The 23,515-nt window shown below is 37.7% G+C and overlaps 1 protein-coding gene across 4 annotated transcripts in view; it reads right to left on the bottom strand.

Moving 5' to 3' along the window:
- The window catches only part of ADGRB3 (adhesion G protein-coupled receptor B3), an 884,916-nt gene that overhangs the window by 403,924 nt on the left and 457,477 nt on the right, over positions 1-23,515 (bottom strand). For all 4 annotated transcript variants that reach the window (XM_055534757.1, XM_055534756.1, XM_055534759.1 and 1 more), the window contains one exon: positions 467-616. In XM_055534757.1, the coding sequence (XP_055390732.1) occupies positions 467-616 (150 nt within the window). The remainder of the gene's footprint in view (positions 1-466; positions 617-23,515) is intronic.

The raw sequence follows: 23,515 nt of genomic DNA, 5'->3' as shown, positions 1-23,515 counted from the left end.
CCTCCAAGGTAAGAGGTGAGACCCCAGTGTCACTACTGAAAAGGGCCATTCAGTTTAGAGGCTACCTAAGATGGTCTTAAAACTCAATTCTTTTCTTAGATTGGCTTTTATGTATCCATTTTTTTAAGTGAGGCAGAAATAATTTATTTTTAATGGACTAGAAAACACAACCTATTTCAATACCTAAACTTAAAATAGTGTGCTGCATGCTTTACACTGGGGGGGACTGTTAACACTGAAAATCTGACCATGTCATCAGCAGGTCTACAATTTGCACTTGTATTTTTTTTTTTTTACACATTTTAATAGATCTTTTACTCAAGTAAATTAAGATTTTAGGCGACACCAAATTGAGTTTTCTATAGTAACAAAATGACTGTAAGGTCATGATTACAGACTAAATTGGTAGTGTAGCATTGAACTCGTATATTTTTTGCTCAAGGCCTAAATCGCTTCATATATTTACCTTTTGATGACACAGGAGTGAAGATGCTTTTTGGAATGACCACCCTGTCTTCTGAGTTTCTTGCCCAGTCAACCATCCCCTTCCGTCCTTTCATTGGGAAGTTGATGTCTGTTAGAACAGAGGCTGCAGGAAGCTTCTGAATGCTAGCCACTATTAAAAAAGAAGCAATGATGTTACCTAAAATCTTTCAGTGTTATCAAAATTGACCAAATTAAACCTTTCAGTATAGTCAAAAGAAAATTTCTAGTCCAAATTATGTTTATCAGAGCTATAAAACATACATACTTATTCCTCCATATTAGATGATGCTCATTAAGGCTGTGACTGTTTTTCTTATTAATTTGGTTTCTGTTGCTCTCAGCGGGGATCATACAATGATGTTCAGTGGTGCACATTCAGAGCACAAAATGTGCAGACATACTGGTTGTTTAGGATGGGCCTCCATTCTAATGGTTAGAAGCCCATGCCATATTTTTTGTTAAATATTTTGATTAACACACTTGACTCACAGACTGACATTTTCATTTAAATCTGTACTTTGTCTTCAGAACAAGTTTTCTGTGCTCACCTCTGAACACTGCCATTGGAACAATTATTTCACAGATTGGATTGGGTATCATGAACATGAAAAACAAGCATATTGCTCTGGGAGACAGAACTGTCAGAATTCAAATAACCAAGCACCAATGCCAAAACCACAGAGACAATACAATATGCAGAATTATTTAACAAGTAGAATAGCAATAACAAACAGTTCTTAAAATGTACACCCATAATTGAAGGTAATAAATGTAATAAATATGTGAAAAAAGAATTCTGTGTTTACTCAATGAATAATATGTTTGCTAATGCCTTGGTTGGTTGGTGGTGGTGGTTTAGTCGCTAAGTTGTGTCCGACTCTTGCGACCCTGCCAGGCTCCTCTGTCCATAGGATTCTTCAGGCAAGAATACTGGAGTGGGTTGCCATTTCCTTCTCCAGGGGATGTTCCCAACCAAGGAATTGAACCCAGGTGTCCTGTATGGTAGGCAGATTCTTTACCAACTGAGCTATGCCTTAATATATATTTTATTATACATATATATACATCAATATATAACTATATGTAACAAAACTATGATAGTAAATATTCAAGCACTTATTGATTATATATATTTTCAATGATTACTTAATTTGTAACTTTAACTTAGGTCTATACTTGACTTACATTAAAGTTTCAGATGTCCTATGTATGATTTAAATGGAAAGATAGTGGGGAAACCCTAAAAGCTATCACAACAGAAAAGCCATAGAAAGAAACCATTAGGCTCCTCATAAATGTATTTCATTCGAAAGAAACTTGTAATTTAAACAAGAGAGAATGAAAATTATGAATTTAACAATATTAGTTGTGTAAACATATTACTTCACCACTGGCTTAGTTGCAAATTAAATTGGTTATGTATTACTATACTTTATGAAAGCTCTTTCAGACTATTACACACATCCATTATCAGAACAGAATAGAATTTCATTTGGCTTGTAATTTGACATAATAACGCTAAAAAAGGATTTTGTAACTAAATGTTGAAGGAAAAGGGTGCCGGGTAACATACATTGTTATGGATGTGAAATGCTGTTTTGGGATAGCATCTCTAATTATTTTAGTCTCTTTAGTAATTCAAACAACATAGTCTTTATGCTCCAGAAGCCAACCCAGTTTATCTGTAAAGGGTCCAAAGACTCCAGTGCATGTACATGACAGGCCAGCACACTGGCAGCATGGTCTTTCTTAAGGGGCTTCCAGGCCTCATCCAAGATGCAAAGCTAAGTGCATCTACTTCCAAATTCCTTGATTCTAACTTTGGTTGTCTTGGTGTTGAGAGGAAATTTATTTCACTTCACTGGTCTAAAAACTGATGAAAAATAATAAAGCCTTTTCTGATTTCTGGTTTCTATTATAAAGGAAAACAAGAGATAAACTGTTGGATTCTGAAGTCTAATAATGCCTATGGCTTCTATATACATTGAAAAGAAAACAAAACAGAAAAAATAAACAATCAAAAAGAAATAGATGTCATATGGAAGAAGCTTATTCTGTATCAGTTGTATATCACTTTATCCTGCACAAATGCGGGTTCAATACATTACTCTTAAATATATAAAAATGAGATAATTATACATGCATGCATCTCACTTTATGAAGTGCATTCATTCTTCAGTTGGAGGTACACTGGGTGTTAAATGACAACCATATAGATTTAATTGACTACTGATTCTAGACTAAAGGGATATAAAAATCACTTAGAATCACTTATCTAACTTCTGTAAGAAGTCCTTTAAATTGTGCAGTATTGCACATAGGAAGTGTATAAAAACAAATATGTATTCATTAATTTTATAGAAATGCAGTTCATAAAGTAAGATGGCATTTTAGATAAATACATTATAAAAAGAGATATGACTTCATAAACTGACAAGATTCAAATACAGCCTCAATTACCAGTATACAAGTTCTTTAAAATATGCAGTATTTAAATGTGCACATTTTTACCTTAAACCTACGTAGGAAGATGCTTAAGGTGACCCTGTTGTTCTTTATGATGGTGCCGTGATTAACAAGAAAGCCTATGTGCATACAACAAAAATGATTTAAGGATGACTTTTATTTTTTCCTTCTTTCAGTCCCTGTAACAGACACTTGGACCAACCCAGTCCTCAATTCCTTCCCTTTTACACTAAGTTTCTCTAAAACCTTCATGTAAAATTTAAATGCAATTAGTCTTTAGGGAACTAGGGAGCTCAAAAGAGGTAAGATTAAAAACAAATGCCTTATATATATCCAGAGAAAACCATAGTTTGAAAAGATACGTGCACCCCAGTGTTCACAGCAGCACTATTCACAACAGTCAAGACCCGGAAACATCTTATATGCCCATGGATAAAGAAAACGTGGCACATTTGTACAATGCAATATTACTCAGCTATAAAGAAGAATAAAATAATGCCATTGCAGCAACATGGATGGACCTAAAGATCATCATACTAAGTCAGACAAAGACAAATACTATATGATATCACTTAAATGTGGAATCTAAAAAATAACACAAATTAACTTATTTTTACAAACCAGAAATAGATTCACTGACATAGAAAACAAAGTGACAGTTATCAAAGGGGAGAGAGGTGGGGGAAGGATAAACTAGGCAGTTGGGATTAACAGGCATAAAATACTAATAGATACTCCACAAGGACTGGGAGCTATATTCAATATTTTATACTAACTGATAAGGAAAATAATCTGAAAAAGATATATATATATGTATATACTAATATATATTTGACTCACAGTGTTGTATACCTGAAACTAACATGACATTGTAAATCAACTATAGTCAATGATGTCCTAAGACATGTCTAGAGTATATACGTGTCTAGTGCTGCCAAAGAGCATCAGTGCAGAGCATGAGGGCACAACCTGCATGCTTTGCTTCCATAAGTTGCTGCATAAAATCCAGTCGTGAGGATTCAAATAATATCGTGTCTTTCCTCAAAAACTGAGAAAATATGTTTCTTACAGAAGGTTAAAGTGGTTAGAAAAAAATCTCAAAGGACATAATATCCCTGAACACATAGGCGAGTCTTGAATGCTCCAAGAATTAGCCTAAATTCACTGTATTGTGTCTTCATTACAACACTAGAACTTATTTCTCATGTAATAAAAATAGGTGACTCACCATGGATAAGCCTTGGAGCAAACCCAGCTGCCTTTCATTCTGCATGTTCACTGCTTTCATTCTGCATTTGGAATACAGCATAAAACCCTCTGAGAGCACCATGTCTGTTACTGGCCAAGTTCTCAGAGGGTTCGGGTTTGGAATAGATTTTTGCCCATCAGAAAGCATAAGGGAATTTATACAAAGGATCTAAAAGCACATGAGTCATTCTTCTGTTTTTGTTTTTGGTTTCTTTTTTTTTTTTTTTTTTTGTAACCACTGAGTTCTCCTTTGGTTCATCAAAGCAGATAGGGTGCCTCTAACTTGTTCCTAAGAAAAATCATGATGTTTTAGCCCTTTGTCCTTATTGACTGAGGTCCTGGACAATGGGGATTCTGTCTGATTCATCCTTGTAATGTGTATGGTCCACTACAAGTTGAATCAGCTGCATTATGAATAAGAAAAAAAAATAAGGAATAAATTAGGGGCTTGGGCTTAACATATACACATCAATATGCCAGCAAATTTGGAAAACTCAGCAGTGGCCACAGGACTGGAAAAGGTCAGTTTTCATTTCGATCCCAAAGAAAGGCAATGCCAAAGAATGCTCAAACTACCACACAATTGCACTCATCTCACACACCAGTAAAGTAATGCTCAAAATTCTCCAAGCCAGGCTTCAGCAATATGTGAACTGTGAACTTCCAGATGTTCAAGCTGGTTTTAGAAAAGGCAGAGGAACCAGAGATCAAATTGCTGACATCCGCTGGATCCTCGAAAAAGCAGGAGAGTTCCAGGAAAACATCTATTTCTGCTTTATTGACTATGCCAAAGCCTTTGACTGTGTGGATCACAATAAACGGTGGAAAATTCTGAAAGAGATGGGAATACCAGACCACCTGACTTGCCTCTTGAGAAACCTATATGCAGGTCAGGAAGCAACAGTTAGAACTGGACACGGAACAACAGACTGGTTCCAAATAGGAAAAGCAGTACGTCAAGGCTGTATATTGTCACCCTGCTAATTCAGCTTATATGCAGAGTACATCATGAGAAACACTGGGCTGGAAGAAGCACAAGCTGGAATCAAGACTGCCGGGAGAAATATCAATAACCACAGATATGCAGATGACTCCACCCTTATGGCAGAAAGTGAAGAGGAACTAAAGAGCCTCTTGATGAAAGTGAAAGGGGAGAATGAAAAAGTTGGCTTACAGCTCAACATTTAGAAAACTAAGATCATGGCATCCAGTCCCATCAATTCATGGGAAATAGATGGGGAATCAGTGGAAACAGTGTCAGACTTTATTTTTTGGGGCTCCAAAATCACTGCAGATGGTGACTGCAGCCATGAAATTAAAAGACACTTACTCCTTGGAAGGAAAGTTATGACCAACCTAGATAGCATTTGCCAACAAAGGTCTGTCTAGTCAAGGCTATGGTTTTTCCAGTGGTCATGTATTGATGTGAGAGTTGGACTGTGAAGAAAGCTAAGCACCAAAGAATTGATGCTTTTGAACTGTGGTGTTGGAGAAGACTCTTGAGAGTCCCTTGGACTGCAAGGAGATCCACCCAGTCCATCCTAAAGGAGATCGGTCCTGGGTGTTCTTTGGAAGGAATGATGCTGAAGCTCAAACTCCAGTACTTTGGCCACCTCATGAGAAGAGTTGACTCACTGGAAAAGACTCTGATGCTGGGAGGGATTGGGGGCAGGAGAAGGGGATGATAGAGGATGAGATGGCTGGATGGCATCACCGACTCGATGGACATGAGTCTGAGTGAACTCTGGGAGTTGGTGATGGACAGGGAGGCTTGGCTTGCTGCAATTCATGGTGTTGCAAAGAGCCGGACACGACTGAGCAACTGAACTGAACATACAAAACAGGGGTCTGCCTAGATGGCTCAATGGTAAAGAATCTGCCTGCCAATACAGAAGACACAGGAGACATGAGTTTGATCCCTGGGTGGGGAGGATCCCTAGGAAGAGGAAATGGCAACCCACTCCAGTTTCTTGCCAGGAAAATACCATGGACAGAAGAGTCTGGTGGGCAACAGTTCATGGGATCACAAATACATATATATAAACTAGATAAACAGCAAAGACCTATAAGGGGAAAGAATCCGAAAAATTATATACATATATACACACACATATATATGAATTACTTGGTTGTATACCTGACACTAACACAACATTGTAAATCAACTATACTTCAATTGAAAAAAATACACAATGAGCAAAAATAAGGCACCTGGAAAGAAAATGCTAGGGACTGAAGTGTACAGATAAATGCTGCAGGAATGAACAGAATGGGCAAATGAGAGCCAGCAGAGGAAAGGGGCAGTTTACTAGAGTCAGATAAGTGTAGACTCTGGATCTGGGCCTGGATTCAAATTCTGGATATTTTAGGCTAACTATGATGTTCTGGACTTTTAGGGCCAGTCCCAGTTCATTTCTGTTATTTTATACGATTATGATTAACACCGCCTATCACTTTCAAAAGTCTCATTTTAGAGGATAAATTTCAAGTTCATTTTATATGCTGTGTGACCCAGGGCAAACTGTCTAACCTCTCTGTGCCTCCATTTCCTCTTCTGTACCATGAGAATAATAATATTATCTATCTCATTGGAATGTTGGAGGATGAAATAAATAACTATATGTCAAGCAGTGAGAGCTGGGTGTCGAATCAGTACCTGAAGCATGAGTGGTCCTAGGGAACTGTTGGCTATTCTAGTAGGTTTCCTCATAATTACTTCCAAGGGAACTAGGGAACTACCTCATCGTACATCCATAGGATGATAAAGCATTTGAATTTTGCATTAAACATTCCTTTTTGGTTGTCCTTCAGTGACCTTAGGCATGAAATTACATAGTCAAAACTTAATGTCGAATATATTCAGACCAAAGGCAGGAATTGCACTTAAAATAAATACAGGTCATTCTTCAGTACTTTAATGCATCAACTTTAATGTACCACCTCAGGAGTGACTAACAGTTCCCTTTAAGTTCATCCTTTCCCTTCTTTCCCTCCTCCATTCATCCCTTTCTTTCTCCCTTCCTTCATTCCTTTATTCTAGTAGCTTCTGACAGAGGCAAGGCACTGCCTTCTCTGGTTATTTGGTTACACAAGGTCAGTCACGTTAAAAATCTATCTCCTCCATTGAGAAGGGAAATGACTATGTGTGGATGACAAATTCAGTATTTCTGTTGCAGTCATGGCCACTGCCCGCACAAAGAACTTGAAAAGCACTACTTTTAGGCAGTGACCTAAGTGCTGAATTCAATGACCCACGTCCTGTAATAAGTAGAGGAAACTCCCCAGGGAAGGCACGGCATAATCATAAACACAAGCGGAGGGGCATACAGAAGCTCTTTATGGGATGCCCTAAAAGCTGTCTTTCTCACTGCCTTCTACTATTGATGCTTCCAATATATTTAAAATTCACACTGTATTTCATGTCGATTAAGAGGGGACAACTTACAAACTGGATCCTGACTCACTAGTATTAGAAAATTGGCCAGTTATCCAAATGAAAGTGCTTGTGGCAAACATCACTCAACATTACTGGATGGCTACCTGCACAAAGTCCTGTACATAACACTTGGGATGGAGGGAATGGTGCATTGCATAAATGTGTTAGAAAGCAACTCAACAATGGCACCCCACTCTAGTACTTTTGCCTGGAAAATCCCATGGACGAAGGAGCCTGGTAGGCTGCAGTCCACGGGGTCGCTAAGAGTCGGACACGACTGAGCGACTTCACTTTCACTTTTCCCTTTCATGCACTGGAGAAGGAAATGGCAACCCACTCCAGTGTTCTTGCCTGGAGAATCCCAGGGACGGGGGAGCCTGGTGGGCTGCCGTCTGTGGGGTCGCACAGAGTTGGACATGACTGAAGTGACTTAACATCAGTAGCAACCATAATGGAAAAAATATGAAAAGAAAATGTATATATATATATATATATATATATATGTATAACTGGACCACCTTTTATATGGCAGAAATTAACACAAGACTGAAAAATCAATGGTACTTCGATAAAATAAATTAAGAAAAAAGAACATGACTCAGTTTTGCTCAGGAGCCCATAGCAAGCACATGGGAGCTGAGCAGAGCCTATATGTAGTGTGACTTCTGTGGCACTTAGCAGCTTAAGAAGCCATTGCTTTTATACTTCTATGGCAATGCTGAGTGGCTTGCAAAATACTGAGGGTATTTGGGAGAGAAGGGAAGGACAGCTGACTTTTATTGCATGCTTGCCATGGTCTTGGCACTTGCCACTGTTCCTTAACTGATTCAGCATGCATTAATATTTATTATGTAGTTCCTCTGTGTTAGGGCCTGTTCCTAGTACAGCATTTGGCTCAGATGCCTTAAACATGATACAGTATTTAATATTTAAAACAACCCTAAGAGGTACTGGTGTTATCAGTAACCTTATTGTTATTATCTGTGCTTTCAGTTTAAATGAGTAAGAGGGCTCTAAGTGGTCACATTATGATTCAAATCTCGGTTTGCCTACTCAGAAGCACAGGATTTTGCGCTGTGTGGTGCAGTTTGTACCTAACACATAACAGCAAATTTACTTTGCCTTACTCTAATATTTTTGTGCTAAATACAAAAGACAGACATAATGATTCAATTAGAGGAAATAAAACTATCTTATTTGCCCAACAGAAGATCAAAACTAGATATCACTGAAGAACCGTGGTTAGAAAAAGGGGATGTAAGAACTGTAGTTAGCAAAAGGGGATGCATAAACTATACACACACATAGTTTAATTCATCCATCATAATCTTCATGTTCTAATATCTTCATGAACAATCACATTTCAGGTTTCTTCAACAGTGTTTATAGGAAACAGACATTCAAACAGACAGATTTTTTGGTTTCCCTTCTCCCCATCCAACTTCCCTCATTTATGCTGTCTCCTTCCTAAAGGCTGGGACTGGAGCATTAAGGGTCTTGGGGAAAGAACAGGCAACCCTGGAGCAGACTGCAGCTTCCGTTTCCTGGGAAACAGAGCTGGTGGGCGGGGCGTCTGCAAGGAGAGGGTGCTGAGCGCTGAGAGCATCAATCAGTTCGGCCTCCACCGTCCCTGCTACAGGGAGTAACAACCCCACATCCCATAGCAGCACACAGAGATTTAGGTGAGAAACACCCTTCCTATTAGAGAGTTCACTGCCTTGTTTTAAGAGAGAATGCAGGACTCTCTGATATTTAGAAATAGACAAACTCAACAGGCAGCTGAGAAAGTGGCAAGTCAAAGATCGTATTCAACCTGCTACTTTCTAATGACCTGCTGTATATATATTGAAACTTTAATTAACCGTTTTGTATATTCCTTTCTGGCATTAAAATCAAAAAGCTTGTAAATTAATTGTGGATTATCAGCTTCAGATTCTATTTTTTAATCCATTAGCCATTTCAAAGCCTGGGAGTCTCTGCACTGCAGGGCACTTTTCTGATTTCTGCTTTTGAACTTCTGGCCGAACTTCAGTGATCTCTGCAGAGGTTCCCCTCAGCTTCCTCTCAGATACTACTACTCGGCATGTATTCCTGCTGATACACATGGTCACCCCCAGCCAGACAAACACATCACCTTGTTCAAGCTGAACTCTCTTAACTAGGAGCTGGCAGACTACAGCCCACAGGCTGGATCTGACCTCGCAGCTATTTGTGTATGATCTGTGAGCTAAAAATGGTTTTCAGACATTTAAGTAGTTGAAATAATCAAAAGAAGAATCCTATTTCTTGGCACGTGAAAAGTAAATAAAATTCAAATCTCAGTGTTTACAAATTGAGTTTTATTGGGATACAGCCCAAAATAAATACCATTCATCCACGTGAAGCCTACGGCTGCTCTCAGGCCACAGTAATACACTTGGACAGTTATAGCAGAGACTGTACTGGTCACTAAACCTGAAATATTTAGTACCTGGCCCTTTGCAGAGGTTTGCCTACCCCTGTTGCAGACAAATGTTGGAGAAGCTATTATTAAATATTATAATCTTTCTTTAAAGAGAAATATATTGTAAAAGCATCTTAATTTCTGTACTTTTTCTGTTAACTACTGCATGTTCTGACTGCCGTTTTCTTTCTATGCTATGCAAAATTTAATGAGGGAAATTTTAAGCTGATTATATCAGTTCTATTTCAGTTTTTAAAAAGGGTATGTTTTGTGTACTTCTATAAAGAGGCACTTATAAATGGTGATCTTCTCTACACAAGTAGTTCCATTATTTCATTCCTAACATAAATAGAAAATAAAATATGCAGAAAATTTTTGCATGTATACCTGAATTTTAAAGCCAAATCAATAAAGAAAATGCTTTAGGAAATAAATTTTCTCTCTTCTCTGAACCTGTGAAATGAAGAGCAGTATTCTTGCAGGGGAAGGACCTTCAGATGATAATAAACCAAAAGCAGAGAAATAGGCACGCTTGTGTACGCATCATTGTGTGTGTATGCCTGTGTGATGTATTGTTTTGAGATCTATGGGTATTTAAACCTTACTAGAGGAGTAAGAATCAGGCACCCATATAGGCAGGAAACAGCAACTGAAGTCTAGAATCCCAGGGCTTCCCAAGATAGTGAATCATCCATCCCCAGAACAGTAACAGCATTGCCAAGTGCCAAGACTTGACAAGTGAATGATCACTGTGGACTGGAGTTCTCTCTGGAAATTCATTCCTCTATCAAACTTCTTTTGAGCCCTGAGAGTATTCCAGAAACTGTCCCACCACTGAGGAACTAGCAAGTGAGCAAGAGATGCCGAGTCTTTGCCTTTAACAAGCTTACAGTCTAGTGGGAAACACACATTTGTTAAGTGAAGAAACAATTCGGATGATTTGAGGTGTGATAGGTGGTATGAAAGAAAGAACCAATGAAGTGGCGTGTGGTCAGTTTGCCAAAGATGGCCTCTTTGAAGAGGCAGAACGTGAGCTGAGATCTGATGGATAAGCATAAGTGAGAGGAAGAAGAAAGAGCCAGTGCAGACTCAAAGCCTGGAAGAGAGCCAAGATGTCCAGGAGCATCAGAACAGCAGTGTCTGGGTACAAGGTGGGGAAACTACAATGCCCTTGAAAAAGAGTAACATTTTTAATAGAGTATAAAGGTTTAAGTAGACAAGTAATCAAAGAAAAGGTTGAAAATGAAATTTTGGACTAAGTGACCTGAGATCTACAGCATGATCAAATTTAGTACTTGGAGATATGAACTGGATGTCTTCTAGTAAGAAGTAATTGTTGATAATGTAAACATGGATAAGTTCCCCCAAAGAAAGAATACAATGAACAGATTAGTTCATTCAACAGATATTAACTGAATTATCTACCACATGCCGAGCACAGTTCTGGGCAAAGGAAATACACCAGTGAACAAAACAATCCAAGCCCCTGCCCTCATGTGACCAGCATGGTATCAGAGGAGAGACAGACAGGGAACAGACAAGCAAAACCAGACCAAATGTCAGTAACAATAAGTGATCTTCGGGAGAATGGTGAGTGGGTAGGGACCTTTCCTAAATACAGGAAGCTTTGGTGGTCAGGTGGCTTCTCTGCAGACATCAAGGAGATGGCAGGAAAGAGGCTGCAATGTGTATAGGAAAGATTCACTCTTAGAGGGTAAAGAGAAGCAAACAAGGAAAGGTACCAAAAATAAATGGAGAGCAAAAAAAGAAAAAATAAACAAACCACAATAGTAAAGTAGCTGTGAATAATAATGACATGTGTGATAAGTTGCTTCAGTTGTGTCTGACTCTGTGCAACCCCATGGACTGTAGCCTTCCAGGTTCCTCTGCCCATGGAATTCTCCAGGCAAGAATACTGGAGTGTGTTGCCATGCCTTCCTCGAGGGGATCTTCCCAACCCAGGGATCGAACCTGCATCTCTTATGTCTCCTACATTGGCAGGTGGGTTCTTCAGAATGAGTGCTACCTGGGAAGCCCTTAACAATGACAGACTGGCTTTATAAGGAGATAAAGCCTTTATAAAGATTATCGAAAAGCACCACTGGTTTAGAAAAATGAGAACCATACTCTAAAATTAGGTTCCAGCCATGCTCTACTGCAGAGCTAATCAGTTTTTTAGACAGGGCCAAACAAGTAAACATTTTCAGCTTTGAGGGCCAGCAAACTTATGTTGCAATTACCCAACTCTTCTAGTAAGACGTGGAAGGTGCCACAGACAATTCATAAATGAATGATCATGTAAGAAAACACTGTATTTAACCATAGAAGAAAAAATATCTGATGTGACCAACATAGTGGCTCTTTCATTTAGTAAACAGTGTTTTGGATCAAAACTCTAGATTTTCTGCCACCAAGCATTTCATCTCCACAGAAGGTGCTGCCAGGTACTCAGATATTCAAATAAAAACCTAAGGGTTGTTCCAGTTTTCCTTCACTTCCTAAAACCATAAAGCAACACCTCCTCTCAGTATTATCTCTAGCAAGTGTCTTATCACCTCTCTTCCCTCTGTTTCCATTCCAGATCCCTCTTGAAGCCTCCAGAATCTCACCTGAAAAACTCTCACTGTTTGCAGATGACATGATCATCTACATAGAAAAGCCTAAAGATACCACCAGAAAATTACTAGAGCTAATCAATGAATAAAGTAAAGTTGCAGGATATAAAATTAACACACAGAAATCCCTTGCATTCCTATAAACTAATCATGAGAAAATAGAGAAATTAAGGAAACTATCCCAATAACCATTGTGATAAAGAGAATAAAATACATTGGAATAAATCTATCTAAAGAAAAAAAAATGTATATATAGAAAACCATAAAACACTGACAGAAGAAATCAAAGATGACACAGATGGAGAAATATATCATGTTCATGGATTGGAAGAATCAATATAGTGAAAATGAGTATACTAACCAAAGCAATCTACAGATTCAATGCAATCCCTATCAAGCTACCAATGGTAATTTTTCACAGAACTAGAAAAAATAAATTCATAATTTGTAAGAAAAAAAAAAACACTTTGACTACTCTAAGCAGTCTTGAGAAAGAAGAATGGAACTGGAGGAATCAAGCTGCCTGACTTCAGACTATACTACAAAGCTACAGTCATCAAGACAGTATGGTACTGGACCAAAGACAAAATATAGATCAATGGAACAAAATAGAAAATCCAGAGATAAATCCATGCTCATATGGACACCTTATCTTTAACAAAGGAGGCAAAAATATACAATGGAGAAAAGACAATCTCTTTAACAAGCAGTGCTGGGAAACTGGCCTGCTGCTGCTGCTAAGTTGCTTCAGTCATGTCCGACTCTGTGCGACCCCATAGATGGTGGCCCACTAGGCTCCCCTGTCCCTGGGATTCTCCAGGCAAGAACACTGGAGTGGGTTGCCATTTCCTTCTCCAATGCATGAAAGTGAAAAGTGAAAGTGAAGTCACTCAGTCGTGTCCGACTCTTCGCGACCCCATGGACCGCAGCCCACCAGGCTCCTCCATCCATGGGGTTTTCCAGGCAAGAGTACTGGAGTGGGGTGCCATTGCCTTCCACCTATAAAAGAATGAAACTAGAACACTTTCTAACACCATGCACAAAAATAAACTCAAAATGGATTAAAGATCTAAATGTAGGACCAGAAACTATAAAACTCCTAGAGGAAAACAGAGGCAAAACACTCTGACATAAATCACAGCAAGATCCTCTATGACTCACCTCTCAGAGTAATGGAAATAAAATAAAAAATAAACAAATGGTATTATACATGTTTCAATGCCATTCTCCCAAATCATCCCACCCTCTCCTGTGTCAGATTCATGTTGATATATGGCAAAACCAATACAATATTGTAAAGTTAAAAAATAAAAAAAAATAAAAATAAACAACAACAAAAAAGTAGAACTAAAAGAAAATAAATAAACAAATGGGACCTAATTAAATTTAAAAGGTTTTGCATAACGAAGAAAACTATAAGTGAGATGAAAAGACAGCCTTTGAAATGGGAGAAAATAATAGCAAACAAAGCAACTGACAAAGAATTCATCTCAAAAATATACAAGCAGCTCATGCAGCTCAATACTAGAAAAATGAAAGACCCAATCAAACCTGGAATCAAATTGTCAGGAGAAATATGAATAATATATTTCTTATATCAATATCAATAAGATATCCTCAGATATGCAGATGATACCACCCTTATGGCAGAAAGTGAAGAGGAACTAAAGAGCCTCTTGATGAAAGTGAAAGAGGAGAGTGAAAAAGTTGGCTTAAAGCTCAACATTCAGAAAACGAAGATCATGGCATCTGGTCCTATCACTTCATGGGAAATAGATGGGGAATCAGTGGAAACAGTGTCAGACTTTATTTTTTGGGGCTCCAAAATCACTGCAGATGGTGACTGCAGCCATGAAATTAAAAGACGCTTACTCCTTGGAAGAAAAGTTATGACCAACCTAGATAGCATATTGAAAAGCAGAAACATTACTTTGCCAACAAAGATTCGTCTAGTCAAGGCTATGGTTTTTCCAGTGGTCATGTAAGGATGTGAGAGTTGGACTGTGAAGAAACTGAGCGCTGAAGAATTGATGCTTTTGAACTTTGGTGTTGGAGAGGACTCTTGAGAGTTCCTTGGACTGCAAGGAGATGCAACCAGTCCATTCTGAAGGAGATCAGCCCTGGGATTTCTTTGGAAGGAATGATGCTAAAGCTGAAACTCCAATACTTTGGCCACCTCATGCGAAGAGTTGACTCATTGGAAAAGACTTTGATGCTGGGAGGGATTGGGGGCAGGAGCAGAAGGGGATGACAGAGGATGATATGGCTGGATGGCATCACTGACTCGATGGACATGAGTCTGAGTGAACTCTGGAAGTTGGTGATGGACAGGGAGGCCTGGTGTGCTGTGATTCATGGGGTCGCAAGGAGTCAGACACGACTGAGTGACTGAACTGAACTGAAGTGAATCAAAAAATGGGCCAAAGAACTAAATAGACATTTCTCCAAAGAAGACAAACAGATGGCTAACAAACACATGAAAAGATGCTCAACATCACTCATTATCAGAGAAATGGAAATCAAAATCATAATGAGGTGCCATCTCACACAGGACAGAATGGCTTCTATTAAAAAGTCTACAAACAATAAATGCTGGAGAGGGTGCAGAGAAAAGGGAGCCCTCTTACAATGTTGGTGGGAATGCAAACTAGTACAGCTACTTTGGAGAACAGTGTGGAGATTCCTTCAAAAACTGGAATTAGAACTGCCATAGGAGACAGCAGTCCCACTGCTGGGCATACATACTGAGAAAACCAGAAATGAAAGAGACACATGTATCCCAATGTTCATTGCAGCACTGTTTATAACAGCCAGGGCATGGAAGCAACTTAGATGTCCATAGCAGATGAATGGATAAGAAAGCTGTGGTACATATACACAATGGAATATTACTCAGCTATTAAAAAGAATGCATTTGAATCTGTTCTAATGAGGTGGATGAAACTGAAGCCTATTAAACAGAGTGAAGTAACTCAGAAAGAAAAACACCAATACAGTATACTAATGCATATAAATGGAATTTAGAAAGATGGTAAAGATAACCCTATATGTGAGACAGCAAAAGAGACACTGATGTATAGAACAGTCTTTTGGACTCTGTGGGAGAAGGCGAGGATGGGATGATTTGAGAGAATAGCATTGAAACATGAATATTATATGTGAAACACATGACCAGTCCAAGTTTGATACATGAAGCAGGGCACTCAAAGCCGGTGCACTGGGACAACCCAGAGGGACGGGGTTCAGGATGGAGGACACATATGCACCTGTGGCTGATTCATATCAGTGTATGGAAAACCCACTAAAAATTGTAATATTTTAAAATATTTAGCCTCGAACTAAAATAAATAAAATTTTTTTAAAAGAAAGAAAAATGTAAATGAGACCGTGTTGTCCTCATACTGGCAGTAATTCAATGGCTCACCAGTGCTTTTAGAGTAAACCCACACCAACCCGATGGTCTTCATGTAGCTGGTGCCTGCCTGTTTGTGAGTCATGACTAAAGCACCATCCACTCTCCCCCCGGTTGGCTGCACACTGTTTTCCCTCTCCACCACAGGACTCTTCCTCTCCACCTAGAAGATTCTTTCTACTCTTATCCTTGAATCTCTGCTAAATTGTGCTTTCCTTAGCTCAGTCTACCTGAACCACCCCATCTAAAGAGTTCAACTCCCCCATTTCCTCTCTATCATATAACTTATTTATTTTTTATGGCTCTATTAACAGGTAACCTGGAGAAGGAAACAGCAACCCACTCCAGTATTCTTGCCTGGGGAATTCCATGGACAGAGGAGCCTGGTCAGCTACGGTCCATGGGATGGCAAAGAGTTGGACAAAACTGAACATGCAGCACATTAACAGGTAATATTATTCAGTTTTACATTGATTCATATATTATCTGCCTCCCACAGTAGACTATAAGCTCCAAAAGGAAAGGAAGTTTCCATTTTACTGCTGTGTACCAGGATCATAACATCTAGTAGTTTTGACACAACTCTCCATGTTTTTAATGAATGAGGTGTTCCAAAGGCTCACTAGCATGCACTGGAATTTAATGTGATATCTTTGGGCCATGAAGACAAATACACTTGGTCTTCCAATTACTTTGTGATCTTTGGCAAGTCATTTAATTGCTCTTGCTTTTGACCATCTGTAAAAAGTAAATAACCTTTCATGAGGATTAAGCCAAAGAGAGTTATCACTTAGCAACCTTTTGGCTAAGATCAAGTGAAGCCAAAGAGCTCACTTTTTATACACAGTAGGATATGACATATGCCAATTTCCTTCTATCCTTCACTTCAACATTCTGTGCCTTGTGTAAAATACTGTGGAAGATCCAAAATTTTAGAAGAAAATAACTCTTATATAGAAAGAAACTACAATAAATGCTGGAGAGGTTGTGGAGAAAAGGGAACCCTCCTACACTGTTGATGGGAATATACATATTTACAATGTGTGCATATATATATATATATATATATATATATATAAAACATACGTATGTTAGTATGTTATATATATATATATGTATAACTGAATCACTTTGATGTACATTTGAAACTAATATAACGTTGTACACCAACTATACTCCGTTAAAGTTACTTCTTTTTAAATGAATACATAAGTTCTATATTTGTGAACATCATTTCTTTCTCTTCAAGCTCCAAAAAAAATTTTGGTTTTTGGATCGTGAAATCAAAACCCCAAAAATAATCCCTAAACAACAATGTACTTTTATTCCCCATTTGCATGCATGCACAAATAAAAATGTACACTCTGAGACTGACTGCTCTATTTCACTAGAATAATCTATGTTATTAAAAACAGCATACAAATCAATTACAGTTTTGCTTCACCTATGCAGTCTAAATTATACTGCTCAATAATATATTTACTTTGCAATTAATAGATATTTTAGAAGTAAATATTATATACTTTAATACACTATGATATTTTTGAAATATTAAGGAGTCTTAGAATAAGTTTTAAAGATGATTATCCTCTTTAATAAACACTAATGTATTTTAGGGAATGTAAAAGAAAAAAAATGAAGGAGTTAGGGAAATTTAAAAGAGAATTAATTAGGCAATGAGCCTGGGGAAAGCTCATGGAGATTGTCTAGAAAAAAAGGAGGTAGAGATTAATGTTCTCAAATAATGAAGACCAGATGCTTCAAAAGGAGGAAGGTTCATAATTCTAAAAATAATAAAGTAGCTCAAATGGATATCAAAGTTGATCATTAAAATGTTTTGTAGTGGCAAAGAAAATGTTTCAGTGTCTTCATCTTAACCATATTTCCCTTTTAATAATTTCTATGTATCAACTTCATTTCATTTCAGAACATATATTTGGATATATAAGCTACTGTCCAATATAAATCATTCCTTTATGAATTGTTAAGTCCCTATTATAACATCCTACTTTGTGGTTATCAGCTACAATTTGAACAAAATACTGTTCAGCATAGAAAGGTTTTCAAAGCCTGTGACTATTGCGTTTTCAAGTCAGTGTAACTTTTTTTTAAAAGTATCTTTAGTGTTTGATGTAACTTTAAAGGAAAAAAACACTAATTTTCTCCTAAGCTCAGAATGTCTTAGAACATATACACACAAGCACATTCCTTCACATCTGCTCTCTCATATTCATAAGCCACAGACAAAAACAGAAGATAAAATTAAAGGGAACACATTAAACTAGCCACATGTCATTACTTACATTTCTAAAGTTAAAGTTCGTCACATGAAAAATTTAAGTGAATAACTAACGCAAAAAAGTAGTTTTTGACTATTCAAAGATATCATTTAAGAATAAATGAGAACTAATTGACTTATGAATACAGGAGGATTTAACACTGCAGAATTATTTAATGCATCTACAGAGTTGGTTTATACATTTTTGCAAACAACAGGTGACGTATTACATGTTAAGGGACAGAAATTATAAAATTAAAGCTGAAGATATTTGCCTCTATAAATCATTTAGAAGAGGTAGGATTTGACTAATGAGAAATAAATACATGGAAGAGAGGAGCTTCTTAAGATAGCGAAGTGCAAGTACCACTGAAATGTTTGTGGACCATTAGTGGCATTCTACTACAGAAGACAGCCCTGGAACAAACACACTTCCAAACAGACAGACACAACAGTAGTGACTTTCCAGATTTAGTAATTGCATAAACCTGTAAATATAGGATCTGGTTGCCTTGTGAAATAAACAGTATGTGTACTCTTGAGATTAAAAACAACTACAACCATTCATCTCTCAGTGGACATTTAGGTTGTTTTCGCGTCCTGGCTATTGTAAGTAGTATGCAATGAACATCGGGGTACATGTGTGCTTATGTACTGTGGCTCTCTGAGGGTACATGCCCAAGCAGTGAGGTTGCTGGGTCATATGGTAGATTTAGTTCTTAAAGGAACTAACACAACATTGTAAAGCAATTATATTCCAAAAAGTGTTCATAAAGCAAACAAAACAACAATCAAAAACTTAGAGTCTTAAAGAGTAGGTAGGTTGTAGAGCAATTATCCTTCAATTAAAAATAAATTTAAAAAAAAGAGAGTAGGTAGGAACTTTAGAAGCTCCCTAGAGGGCCAGACTGTGCCTATGGGAATGGAGTGACCTAACCAAAGTCCCACATTCCATCAGCCAGATGATGTGTATATATGTGTGTGTACATATATATATATATATATAGATGTGTGTGTATCTGTGTCTATATCTATATATCTTTAATTTTTACTGTACCTATTCAGGAAAGAGACCGTTACTTCTACTTTGGAAAGGAGCACCCTGAGGGGTATGGAGATGAAATGGCACAGAGAAGTTCAGCTAATTGTGACACAGCCAAGATCTGCAGCTGGTCAGGCTCCAAAGCCAGCAAGTCTTTCTAGGTACAAAATAGCACCCCAGCATTCACTGAAATAAAGAGCATCAGTCTTTAATTTGGGTCAGAGTTTTCTGTCAGACTCAGATGACAACATTTTTACTTATATTTTTGGAATTCAGTGAAGGAAACAATGGAGACGAGGAACAATTTAGTAAATAATTCTTGGTCTGATCAAGTAAAATATTTGCAAAGGTGAAACCATAAAAAGAAAAAAAATTTTAAATGATAAAAGGAATTAGCACTTCTTTTCACTGGTTATTGTTATAGAGGCAAACCAGTATTTTCATAGAGATAAGCAATTATTTCCATAGAGACAGTTAAAATAGGACTGTTTTTCATATTCACACAAACTCATAGTAACATCCTTCTAATTCAGTTGAACAGCAAAATAAGAAAGATGATTAAAGACAATCTCTTTAACAAGTGGTGCTGGGAACTCTGGTCAACCACTTGTAAAAGAATGAAACTAGAACACTTTCTAACACCATACACAAAAATAAACTCAAAATGGATTAAAGATCTCAACGTAAGACCAGAAACTATAAAACTCCTAGAGGAGAACATAGGCAAAACACTCTCTGACATACATCACAGCAGGATCCTCTATGACCCACCTCCCAGAATATTGGAAATAAAAGCAAAAATAAACAAATGGGACCTAATTAACCTTAAAAGCTTCTGCACATCAAAGGAAACTATTAGCAAGGTGAAAAGACAGCCTTCAGAATGGGAGAAGATAATAGCAAATGAAGCAACTGACAAACAACTAATCTCGAGAATATACAAGCAACTCCTACAGCTCAACTCCAGAAAAATAAATGACCCAATCAAAAAATGGGCCAAAGAACTAAATAGACATTTCTCCAAAGAAGACATACAGATGGCTAACAAACACATGAAAAGATGCTCAACATCACTCATTATCAGAGAAATGCAAATCAAAACCACTATGAGGTACCATTTCACACCAGTCAGAATGGCTGCGATCCAAAAGTCTACAAGTAATAAATGCTGGAGAGGGTGTGGAGAAAAGGGAACCCTCTTACACTGTTGGTGGGAATGCAAACTAGTACAGCCACTATGGAGAACAGTGTGGAGATTCCTTAAAAAACTGGAAATAGACATGCCTTATGATCCAGCAATCCCACTGCTGGGCATACACACTGAGAAAACCAGAAGGGAAAGAGACACGTGTACCCCAATGTTCATCGCAGCACTGTTTATAATAGCCAGGACATGGAAGCAACCTAGATGTCCATCAGCAGATGAATGGATAAGAAAGCAGTGGTACATATACACAATGGAGTATTATCCAGCCATTAAAAAGAATACATTTGAATCAGTTCTAATGAGGTGGATGAAACTGGAGCCTATTATACAGAGTGAAGTAAGCCAGAAAGAAAAACACCAATACAGTATACTAACGCATATATATGGAATTTAGAAAGATGGTAACAATAACCCTGTGTACGAGACAGCAAAAGAGACACTGATGTATAGAACAGTCTTATGGACTCTGTGGGAGAGGGAGAGGGTGGGAAGATTTGGGAGAATGGCATTGAAACATGTAAAATATCATGTATGAAATGAGTTGCCAGTCCAGGTTCGATGCACGATACTGGATGCTTGGGGCTGGTGCACTGGGACGACCCAGAGGGATGGAATGGGGAGGGAGGAGGGAGGGGGGTTCAGGATGGGGAACACATGTATACCTGTGGCGGATTCATTTTGATATTTGGCAAATCTAATACAGTTATGTAAAGTTTAAAAATAAAATAAAATTTAAAAAAAAAAAAAAAAAAGAAAGATGGCCTGTGTGTGACAAATTTAGTGATTCCAAATCCTTATTGCATAAACCAATAGAGACCAGACATATACAAATGTTGCTTTTAGTTAGCTTTAGGTTTTCTATTTCTATTCCAGTCTATAAATGAGCCTATCAGACTCTGACGTTACTGTTTCAAACAGAAGAATGAAGTCAGACTGAGATGACCTATCATTCCAGCATTATATATATATATATATTCTTTTTCAAATTCTTTCCCATTTAGTTATTGCCGAATGTTGAGCAGAGTTCCCTGTGGTTACCTATTTTACATACAGCAGTGTGCACATGTCCGTCTTTTAGAGGCAGTGTCTCAGGGCACTAGGAAGCGATTCCGTCTCCAGCATGGGCCTGTGCTAATCTGAAAGCCTTTCTCTGACTGGAATCTTCCCCCTGATGTCCAGCTGATAGACTGAAGCAAAGCACTGATCCCTTTGGGCAAAGCTCTTCACAGCTTCCAGAGGGCACAAAAGGGACAGCAACTTCTTTGCTAAAACTCATGTTCTTTACCGAGAACAGTTAAAATTCAAATCCAGAATGTCTGTGGTTAGGTGTAGGTGCCAACACATGTGAAACCTAAGAAATCTCAGTCTCGTTCTCACCAGATATCTTAATTTCTGAAACTGTGGCTTTCCATCTCAGGGCAGCTTTTACCATCCATGTCTAATACACAAAGATGTAGCCCTAGGAAACACTTCTTCATCATTCCTGTAACATGCCTTTCATACTTTCAACTTTTTTAAAACAGAATTTATTGAAGTGTAGTTGATTTACAATGCTCTATTAATTTCTTCTGTACAATAAAGTGACTCAGTTCTACACATATATGTATGCATATATATAGATGTATATACATAAATTTACACTTATATATTCATATTTTCTATTAGAGATGATCACATTAAGCAAAGTCAGACAAAACAAATATTGCATGATGTCACTTACATGTGAAATCTAATATATAACACAAACCATCCTTTAAGCTCTAAACTCTTCTTTTACAGACACGCACAGTGATGCTAGAAGCCAGCTTGTCCTCTGCTTTTCCTGTTCCTGCTTCTACACTGCTGAGCATCCCTGTGATCCTATATGTTGTACATTTCCAACTGAGCTTTGTGTGACCTCCTTAGATTTTTTCAGACAATGAGCATTTTCCCAGTAAATACAAAAATCCAAAAGAAATGACAGGACTAGGCCAAAGATTTGGTCTTTATCTGGGCATTCTCTCCTGGACAGTTACTGAAGGGATGGAGAATGAATGAATGACAAATAAGCTTACGAAATTTTCCCCAGCCAAGATATGTTATAAAAGATTCAGAAAAAAAAAGCATTATTCAAGCATCCTTTAAAATGTGCAATTGGTCAAAAAAAACAATTTTGAATTTTCTAATAAAATAGAAATATATGAAAAATGATACAATAAAAGAATACAAATGTTAGGACTCATTTTACTTTGATGTGTAATAGAGACTCTATGAGTAAGATTGCCCTAGAGTCATATCAAAGGCTACAATGAAGTTCTTTATATAAGAGAAGTAGGTTAGAATGTGGTTGGCTGAGCAACATAATGCAACCAATCCTTAACTTTCAATTACTAAGATGCCAAGGGATAAAAATGCATCCACTCTGAACAGGAAGCACTGATTAGATCACACTGCGTGGGTGCCCTTAACGCTCTGGCAGCAAGGTTGCACTGGGAGCATTTGTGAAAGAGTTAATTTGGGAAACACTAATACTAAGGATGCTTTACCAAAACATTTCCTGGAAAGCCTGAGGAATAAAAGTAGAAACAAACAAACAAAAACATTTTCCTATGCATTGTACTCAAATGGCACCACTGAAAAGAGTTCCTTAGAATAACAGTCACTTTATGGCTAGGGAATTTTCATTAAAATATGTAGTCACATAATGTATATATAAGGTATTATAAGAAAGGAGACATGCCAAAGTAGCAACATGCTGACTCTCTATTCTTTCTTTTTGAATATATACATTCTTTTTTTTTTTTTTAACTTTACAATATTGTATTGGTTTTGCCATGTATCAACATGAATCCGCCACAGGTATACATGTGTTCCCCATCCTGAACCTTCCTCCCTCCTCCCTC

The sequence above is a fragment of the Bubalus kerabau genome, chromosome 9 (genome assembly GCF_029407905.1).
Source record: "Bubalus kerabau isolate K-KA32 ecotype Philippines breed swamp buffalo chromosome 9, PCC_UOA_SB_1v2, whole genome shotgun sequence".
In the NCBI taxonomy this organism is placed as follows: Eukaryota; Metazoa; Chordata; class Mammalia; order Artiodactyla; family Bovidae; genus Bubalus; species Bubalus kerabau.
This window is presented reverse-complemented; position numbering and strand designations above follow the sequence as displayed.